The 9,297-nt window shown below is 44.3% G+C and overlaps 1 protein-coding gene across 2 annotated transcripts; it reads left to right on the top strand.

Moving 5' to 3' along the window:
- The first annotated feature begins 5,721 nt into the window (after positions 1-5,721).
- On the top strand, positions 5,722-8,275 carry LOC110339631 (ral guanine nucleotide dissociation stimulator). Of its 2 annotated transcripts, none has more exons than XM_040735317.1 (5): positions 5,722-5,994; positions 6,147-6,343; positions 6,843-6,890; positions 7,338-7,546; positions 7,848-8,275. In XM_040735317.1, exons 1-5 carry the CDS (start codon positions 5,821-5,823, stop codon positions 7,868-7,870), a joined length of 651 nt encoding a protein of 216 aa, XP_040591251.1. In that variant the 5' UTR covers positions 5,722-5,820; the 3' UTR covers positions 7,871-8,275. The 2 variants fall into 2 exon arrangements, with proteins under 2 accessions (XP_040591251.1, XP_040591250.1); XM_040735316.1 differs by having other exon boundaries at positions 5,726-5,994; positions 7,785-8,275.
- Positions 8,276-9,297: the final 1,022 nt, after the last annotated feature.

Genomic DNA, 9,297 nt, shown 5'->3' with positions numbered 1-9,297 from the left:
TATAAGACAGAAGAAAATAAAATTAGGGACTGTTATCTGTGGAATTCTTTTTCTAAAAAGTCTAATTTCCTTCATGTTTACCATCCCTATTGTCACCTCTTCCAGTATGCATACATATAAAAGTTAAAATATTTCTTTGTTAACATTAATGTTTGAGTTTTCCAGAGAACAAGGGATTTCCTGACAGCAATCTTCAACTGCTTCTGAAAGAGAATTAGGATCCACTTCCTTGACTTCACCTGACTCGACTGGAGGCATCTGAACTGCCCCACATCATTGACTCCACCTGACAAGCACTATATTGGCTTGAAACTACATCACTCTACACAACTCCGGACCAAGGAACTGAAACAGCATATCTTCTACAATCTGGCCAGAGAGCTTCAGACGAGAGCTTCAATCAATACTATAACCCCAGTCAGGAACTTCAATCAAGCATCTCCTGCCATACAGAGACTGTCTGATCTACTGAGATTTTGTTACACTAACATTTTTCTTCTCATAGGTCCCCATGAGATTATCATCGTCCCATCTCAGCAGGAAGTAGTTTTGAGAATTCCATACCCCCTCTCCCTACTATTGATATTTATAGGATAGTTTAAACCTGTTAGTGTTAGTTTTCAATTATTTTAGAGTTGGGATTAGAAGGAGGTGTTCAGATTTGAGTGTTTCTTTCAGATAAGTTTAGGTTTAGATGGGATAGATGTTTGATACATTTTGTTCATTTACACAAGTTAGTTGTTTTAAGTTTCAATATCCTTTTTAGACTAAAAGGGGAATTGTAGGAGGAAAACAATGCCGCAATTAACCATGTGACTTACTAGAGGCGCATACAGATGAGGTAATAAAAGAGCAGTTTACCACACCGCTAACCACACCCACTTTAGGCATGACTAAAGACATATACGTACGTAGGCGGTGAACTACGTCACTAGCCAGGCCCACTTTTGGCCCACTCTCTTTTTCCGGCTTTTGGCTTCCAGTTCGGCGGCGGAAAACTACTCAGCTGATCTTGGTTACTTGTTTGGTATCTTGTGAGTAATTTCTACAATAAATACTTAGTTTTACTTTCAGTAAGTGTGCCGTTTATCGTTACAGCATCAGGGTACATCTCCAATGGGCAGCAGAGCTTGACAACATAAGGCATGAAAGGTTTAGGAGAGCAGCTGAGGGTAGGTGACTTGCGTTAGGGTCAGAGTCCTTGTAGAGAGGCCCTGAGAGGCCATTAGTAAAGATGAAACCCCCGTTTTCAATGAACATGCCAGAATATTGTGGATGCCAGGACTGTGGGATATCCATCAAGGAGAACAGCAGCTGGGGAATGGAGCTGTCCTAAGAGGCAAGCTGTGTGTGCTGCACATGGCAGATCTGGAGAGGTGGGGCTGCCCAAATTCTTTGTGGCTGAGAAATTTGCATGGTGAGAACCCACAGTTAAGAGATGTTAGACTTAAAGAGCCTTTGAATGGTTGGCATCTTTTAAGACTTTGGGGACGTTATGGAGTTGGACTATATTTCATATTATGATATCAATGTGAGATCTGGTAGGACAAGGGGTGGCAAGTTATGAATTATAGTGATACATTTGCATGATAAGTTGAACCAACTAGGAAAAGAACTTCACTGACGAATTATACAGATCCAGTTGACCGTGGGTGTGTCTTTGGGGATTGTCTTGTTTGTTAGTTGATAAATTAAACTAGAGTAATGTAGATTCCCAGTTTCCCAGCACTGATTGTTGAAGATCTTTTCTCCAATGTGTGTTTCTGGCATTTTCTTTTTGTTCAGAAATAACATGGTTGTACGTGTGTGAACTTACATTTACGTCCTCAGTTCTATTCCGTTGATGTATGTATCTGCTTTTGTGTCAGTACCATGTTTTATACTATAGCTTTGCAGAAAACCTTAAAATCAAATAAGTTGTCACACCCAGCAGTGCTTTTATTGTTCAACATGCTTTACTCTCTGAAGTCTTTTGTATTTCATATGAATTTAAGGATTTTTCCTATTTCTGTGAAGAATTACATTGGGATCTTGATGATTTTTTTTGTTATTGATTCTCTCAATCCATATGCAAAGGTCTTTCTGTCTCTTAAATGTCTTCTAAAGGTTTTTTTTATCATCAATGACTTAAAGTCTTCATTTTAGAGTTCTGTCACTACTTTGGCTATGTTTGCAAAGTTTGTTTTTGTTTTATTTTGATTATTTCTCTCTCAGTGTGTTTGTTGTTAGCATATAGGAGTCTACTGGCTTTGGTGTATTTATCTCATACCTTGCCACTTTGATGAAAGAGATATCAGCTCTAGGGGGTTCCTGGCAGAGTCTTTGGGATCTGTCATTTACAGAATCACATATTCTGCAAACAGGGATACTAGAATTCTTCCTGTCCTATTTGTTCCCTTTTTGTTCCCTTCTTTTGTCTTACTGCTCTAACCAAGACTTTAGCTTTAAGTGGATGTGAGTTCAATTAGGGCTGCCCATACGTACATGAATGTGGGGTCATCCACTGAGACTTAGACAACCTATGAGCAGACATGTCCACATTCATTTGATAGGTATAGAGAGAGTGGACTCACTTCTGATCTTAACAGAAATGCTTTGGGTTTTTCCTCCATTGAGCATAGTGGTGGCTATAAGCTTGATGTAGACAGTGTTATTATGTTGTGATGTGCTTCCTACTCTTTCTAGGGCTTTTATCATTAAGGGATGTTGCGTTTTGTCAAAGGTCTTTACTTCATCTAATGGATCATATAATTTGGTCCTTAAGTCCATTTATGTGATGAATTTCATTTATTGAGTTATGCATGTAATATTATCCTTGCATTCTTGGAATTAAGCCCATTTGATCATGACAAAATATTTTTCTATATTACCTTAAGTTTCATTTGCAAATATTTTATTGAGAATTTTTTCATCAATGTTCATTAAGGAGATTTGCCTATAACTTTTATTTTGTGTATCTCTGTTGATATAATACTTTATGATAGGAATCAAGTGGTATTCTTTTTCTAGTTTATGAAATAATTTAAGAAGCTGTTAGACCTCAATTAACCTGTAATCCCCCCCTGCCCAAAGACTAGGTAACTTCCTGGGATTCTGGGAGTTGTTGTTCTTGAAAAATAACAACAAAGCCCCATGGCGTCACAGCTCACTAATGGTTAGACACTGCTTACATCACTAACATAGTAAATGTCAATGCAGAGGAGAACTGCTCTACCTCAGTTGGGAGCTGGACATGTGCATTGCACTTTTCTCCATGTGTGATCCTGGGGCTGTGATCATCTTACTGCACTCTTGGGCATGTGGGATCCTCTCACAGTCTTCTTGGTGACTGAAGAAGCACTATTATTGTAGTGTAGGCATGAACCTGGAACACAGCTGGGGCATTTGAAGACTTTTTTGCCACCTCACTTCCTGAAACCATGTGATCTACTTACTCTGAGACTGAGATTACTTAAAAAGTTTGAGATGAGGGAGAGCAGGCCCTGCACCTCCCCTGGGCAACACAATAGAGCTGAATGAACCCTCTGATGGGGCATGGGGGAGCCAGCCCTGAGACAATGAATTGAGAGATCTGGCCCTCCTCTCATCTGCCATATCATAGTGGTGGTGTGGGTGAGGGGGTCTGGGCAGGGAGGGAGGGAGGTAGGGAGATGCCCTTCCCACCCCAGGCCCCACCCATCACCACCTATAGCCAGTAGGAGAGCCGGCCCTGAGGTCATGAGAGCATGTGAATTGCCTGACACCTCACAGGCTGCAGCACCACACAGGTGCAGGCACTGCACCTGCCTTTTCCAAAAGTGAGCTTGTCATTCATGTGCAGACAGTTCTTGTAGTTTCTATAATATTCCTTTGACATTTCTGATGTCTTTTAAACTAGTATCACACTATTTTGATTATCATGGGAATGTATTTTAAATTACTCCTCTTATCTTGTTCAATTTTCAGGGCTATTTTGACAATCCTTTTTCTTAAAAGATTTATTTTATGTGCATCAGTGTTTTACCTGCATGTATATCTGTGGTGGGTGTCAGATACTCTGGAATTGGAGTTACAGACAGTTGTAAGATTCCATGTGGGTGCTGGGAATTGAAATCAGGTCCTCTGGAAGAGCAACCAGTGCTCTTAACTGATAAACTCCTATTTGGCAATTCATGGCTGATGTCAGTCAAGTGGTCTGTCACTGAACTCAAATGGCAGATTTCCCTAAGAATTTTGGAACACACACACACACACACACACACACACACACACACACACACACACACACTCATCAGTTTTCTCAAATAGTTTTAAAAATTCCTGTAAGCCATAGTAGGGTAGACTTCACATGCTAAACAATACAACCAGCATGAAACTGTAGGTACTTCTCATAAAGTCACCTCATGAATTTTAAGTGTTTTGTAAAAACAAATGCAACACACTTTAAAAATATCTTCTATGGAGTTAAGGTAAATTTCTTTTTTTCATTTTTTTTCTGAAAGAGTCTCACTGTGTAGCTTCGCTGTCATGAACTCTCTGTGTAGATCAAGTTGGCCCAAAACTCAGTGTAAGGATGGAGAGTGAAGCAGCGGCCCCTGAACAGCCAGCTGCCTCTGACCCACTGCAGACACAAGTCCCTGAAAAAGGTTACTATGGGATGCACGTAGATCAGAGACATATGTCCTAATTGATCCCTTCCTTCCTCCCTTCCTTCCTTCCTTCCTCCTTCCCTCCCTCCCTCCTTTGTTTCTTTCTCCCTTCCTTCCTTTCTTTTCTTTCTTTCCTCTCTCTCTCTCTTTTTTTTTGAGACAGGGTTTCTCTGTGTAACAGACCTAGCTGTTCTGGAACTCACTCTGTAAACCAATCTGGCCTCGAACTCACAGAGATCCACCTGCTTCGGCCTTCCGGTGCTGGGATTAAAGTCTTGCCCCACCACAACCCGTCGGTGGATTGTTTCATAACTATCTCTTCGCCTAGTGAAATCTAGCCTTCAGATGATCTTGTTCATAAAACTATTACATTGCACTGAAGGAGACTTTTCCACTGGTATTCTCTTCTGCTGTGTTTTTTTTAAATTCCACATGAGGGCAGTAGTGAGGCTCAGCAGTCATTGAAATGCTGGGCGGTGGTGAAGAGCTATTGAAGGCTACTGGCCTCCTGTCTGGATCTCTGCAGGGTATCTCCCTGTACTGCTTCTCTTGCTGGCAAACTTTCAGAATAAAGGAGGTGACATCAGTGATCCCTAGGTACACAGTGATCCCAGAACTGAAGGAGTCTGTAGCGGAAACCATGAAAACATTGTAAAGAGGAGTAAAGGAAGAGTTAATACAACTGCATTTTCTTTTGACAAAGCACACAAGGGTTAGGCAAGTAGTAACTATAAAACTGCCCTACTTTGTAGTTCCATGTGAAGTCCCAACACACACACATAGGATGCTGTGCTCACATTTCACACAAGACAGGCAAAAACTATAACAGAAGCAAGGCCTAGGGTTTATGGTGGCCAAGAGCAATTATTAGGGTTGAGTTTAGGATTAGGGTAACAGGTGCAGCTCAACGGTAGGGACTCAGACTGCAAAACTGAAGTGCTCCTGTACATCCCTGGGAGTACTGAGTGGGAAGCACCTGTGTAACTGAGTCTAGTACTGCACCTGAGGAGTGGGAGGAGAGCAGGGGTCTTTTGGGAAAGCTCTGTGTGAGGAGAAGACTCAGGTAATGGTTCCCAGGAAGTGACCTCACTTCCTTGACAGGGACCCAACAGTTCAGAACCCTGGAACCCACACAGCCAACTGTGAGGTCAGGCCAGCAAGGTCTCGTCTTTGAGACCCTAGAGAGATCAGAATGCTCTCTCGCTGTTTTAAGGCTACTCCAGGCTCAGAGCCCAAGAAAGACAGGAGTGAAGGCCGTGGTGTCTGGAAACACAGAGTTCACTCTTGCCTCCAATGCTTCTGGCCATCTGGCAGGAAGGAAACAAATCTGACCCAGGGCAGCCAGGCCCAGGACTGCAAAGACCAGGTAACCACTCTGAAATCTCAGAATTTCAACAAGATTTGCTCTGGGTGTTTGGCAGTGTAACGGTTCGGAAAAAGTTGGAATGATAATAACCAATCAGAACGTTGCAGTCCTGCCTGTGCCTTTTTAAACCATCCACCGTGACCTCTCCTCAGGTTGAGAAAGAGTCTGCCCCAATGGTCCAGGAGGAGCCCTGTAGAGAGTCCCGCATCAGCGCAGTCATGGTGGCAAGACTGGTGAACCACCTGGTGCCTTCCCTGCAGGGTGGGGACCCCTTCTTTGTCCCAGCCTTCCTGTGTATCTACCAAAGGTTTGCCACCACCCAGCAGGTGCTGGACCTGCTGTTGGAGCGGTGAGTGCCCACCTCCAAGCCCAGAGGCTTCCAATCCTCCTGTTGGGTCTGGGAAGCTCCCTGCCTCTCTCTAAGCCTGTTTTCTAGAGTATTGTCAGGACCCAGGGGCACAGGGTCAGAAAAGGCTTCCTGCACATTTGGCTTTTGGATTGGGGTGTCTAGAACTGAGACCCCAAAGAATCTGGGTGTCTCCTGCATACTGAAGAAGCTCTTTCACTGACCCAATTTTTCTGATGCCTTGGTCAAAACACTTTTCCCATTTGTAAAGGAGGTTCTAGAGCTCATATTAGAGTACTGAAATGAGTACTCATAATGTGTCCCTAGTGGAGACCCGTGGAGGATAATTTGAGGGACCCTCTGCACCCTGAGATATCTCTTTAGAGATGTTTGTGTTCACCCACTGTACAAACATATTTGAAGGAAAGAGCCTGGTCCCTAGATGTCTTTTAGTTAAAGGACTTAGGACTTTACAGGTGACGTCCTTCCTGGTCTCCTCTAGGTATGCACACTTGCGCCTTTTTTGTGAAGAGGATGAACAAATAAAGAAGTAAGTGGACTTTACAACAAGGGCAAGTTGCTTGCCTCTGCAGAGTGGAGTCATTTGGGTGTCAAGAGTAAGGGATGGCTAATGTTTGGGTGTCACACTTCTTCTGCTCCCACACTGATGTCTAAGCATTCCCTGCAGGGTGAGAAGAATTGCATGGGCGGGGTCCTTCCAAGTGGGGAGATGTGGAAAACCTTTGGAGTAAGGTGCCCATATGAGACTTACCTTCATCTCAAACCATGCCAGGCAAGCTTGGTCAGTTGTCCTCCATAAGAGCCTGAGAAAGGCTGTGTGGACTTCCCTTCTCACAAGGACCTTAGAGTCGCACTCACTGTGCTCATGTGCATAAGGGATGAACATATTCTATCTTGTAGTCCCCGCTGTAGGTAGCCATGAGAGAGTTGGGGAAATTCTACACAATTAACACTGTTTGTCCTTCCCCTTCTCTAGGACCATCTGTACTTTTCTGGACACATGGATGGACAAGAAACCTGAGGAATTTTGCCAGTCTTCAGCCCTGACCATTGTGAAACAGCTGAAGAACTTCTTGGTTGTGAACATGCCCTACTCAGATCTTACTGTTCGTGTCTGTATGCTCCTGACCCATTTGGAGGAAGAAGAGGCCACTGAATCAGAGGTCAAGGATGAAGAAACCTCAGGTAGGTGCTCGACACCCCGTGAGGTATGTTCAGTGCCTGGTGTGCTGGTGGAGGCTTGAAAGGCTCCTCTTTGCAGGAACTGTCACTGGACCATAGCCTGTGCACATGTCCTTTTGGAGGACAGGGTCTGGGATTCCAGGCAGACAGGGGCTCCTCTTTGTTTGGAAAGACTGAGAAGGAGGTCTCATCCTGGGCATGTTGTCTCCTCCTGTATCTCCACTGCCATTTCCCCTTCTAGAGATGCCCACATCAGCAATGCATCTGCCTGCATCCATTAATCTGAGGAGGCATGCATTCGCAGATCCAGAGCTTGAAGTGTGTTAACCAGCAGCGATGCCAGCTACTCTGGCGCCAGAACCAACTTGTGCACCAGAGCCAGAGAGCACAAACACCACCAGAAGATTCTGTGACATCTCTGCTGTTGGAACCAGGATCCCGTGTGTCTCACCGTGTCAGCAGACACAGTGCCACTTTCACTTATCCCACCTTCCTTCAATGGGTCTCCCTCCCTGGGGAATGGCCTGCCACCCTTTCTCCAGTTTCCCATCTGTAGCCATTCTGCAGACAGCACCAGCTCTGTATCCTCCAGAGTCACATCCTGATTTCAACCATGCAGCATTCCCAGCATCACAACCAGCTTCCCCTTCCCCGAGAAATAGCCTCTTCACTCTTCTGGCTCTTTTCGACATTGTGTGAAAGTATCGGTTTTAATAAATTATTAGTGATTGATTTTCATCGTCTTAATTATGGTTATGATGTCCACTCAGCATGCTTGTACAGGGGTTAGCAATGTCCCCAAGCAGATACATGGAGACCATACTGGAGAGAAGGGAGGCAGAATCCCCTGATTTCACAGAGACCGGGAGAATGCCTGAGAGTGGTGATAGAATTACAGAGAATTGAGGCTAGCTGTCATTGCTGGGCTCCTAGCAGCTAGGGTCATGTGCTTAGAGGCCAGGCTGCCCAGGTGTCCTTCAAACAGGTTTCTGCTTTAGTTTCATTCTCCTTACACTAGGTAGCAGTACCATTTTAGGGTCTGATGAGGACAAATTGTAATGTTGTGAGATGCCTGACTCTCACGAGTGCAAGTTGGACACATACCCGCCATTGCCAATATTTCATACACTATTTGAAGAGTGTGTGTCTGGAGTTCTCAGGAGTGTTTCATGCTGCTGATGATGATTAAACCATGCCGATTTTCTTGAAGTATTGCCTAGCTTTTCCTCAATGTTGGGGACAGTCTGTGAGTTACAATGTCAAGGTTTTAGTTATATTTCCTCCAGTGTTTATGGATTTGTCCCACAAACAAGCCAACTGCACTTACCATGCTTCTCTGACTCTCTCGGGACAATTCCATTGGTGACTGCCACCTATTGATGTCCCATATATGTCACCTTGGGCATCTAAGGGACTTGTCTTCCCAGTAATGCCAGTCAGGGTGTCCAGAATTACAGGGGGTCACATATCTGCTCACTATAGCTTCCTAAGAATGAAGGGCTCCCACCCATCAATCACCATGGCATTTTTCATGGGGGGGAGAAATACCGCAAGTCTCAGTTAGCTAGCCTAAGTGTCCAGACATCAGAGAGTCCATATCGTAGCTTGGGGGTTGAACTGCAGTAAAGTGTAGGGCAAGATAGGATGGAGGTGTGTGGTTGTTCAGGATTCAGCTGAGAGCCCCTCATCTTGAGTGGTTCGGTATCAATCTTCCTGGTGAAACAGGAAGTGAGAGTGTGCCAGTTCTCCACAGC

The sequence above is a fragment of the Mesocricetus auratus genome, unplaced genomic scaffold (genome assembly GCF_017639785.1).
Source record: "Mesocricetus auratus isolate SY011 unplaced genomic scaffold, BCM_Maur_2.0 Super-Scaffold_100045, whole genome shotgun sequence".
Lineage (NCBI taxonomy): Eukaryota > Metazoa > Chordata > Mammalia > Rodentia > Cricetidae > Mesocricetus > Mesocricetus auratus.
This window is presented reverse-complemented; position numbering and strand designations above follow the sequence as displayed.

Bases quoted from the DNA above. Each gene is read 5' to 3' on its own strand.
- LOC110339631 (XM_040735316.1), top strand. From the start codon at position 5,821: ATGCTCTCTCGCTGTTTTAAGGCTACTCCAGGCTCAGAGCCCAAGAAA. The intron at 6,891-7,337 runs GTAAGTGGACTT...CCCCTTCTCTAG, and splicing joins GAGGATGAACAAATAAAGAA to GACCATCTGTACTTTTCTGG. The intron at 7,547-7,784 runs GTAGGTGCTCGA...TTCCCCTTCTAG, and splicing joins CAAGGATGAAGAAACCTCAG to AGATGCCCACATCAGCAATG.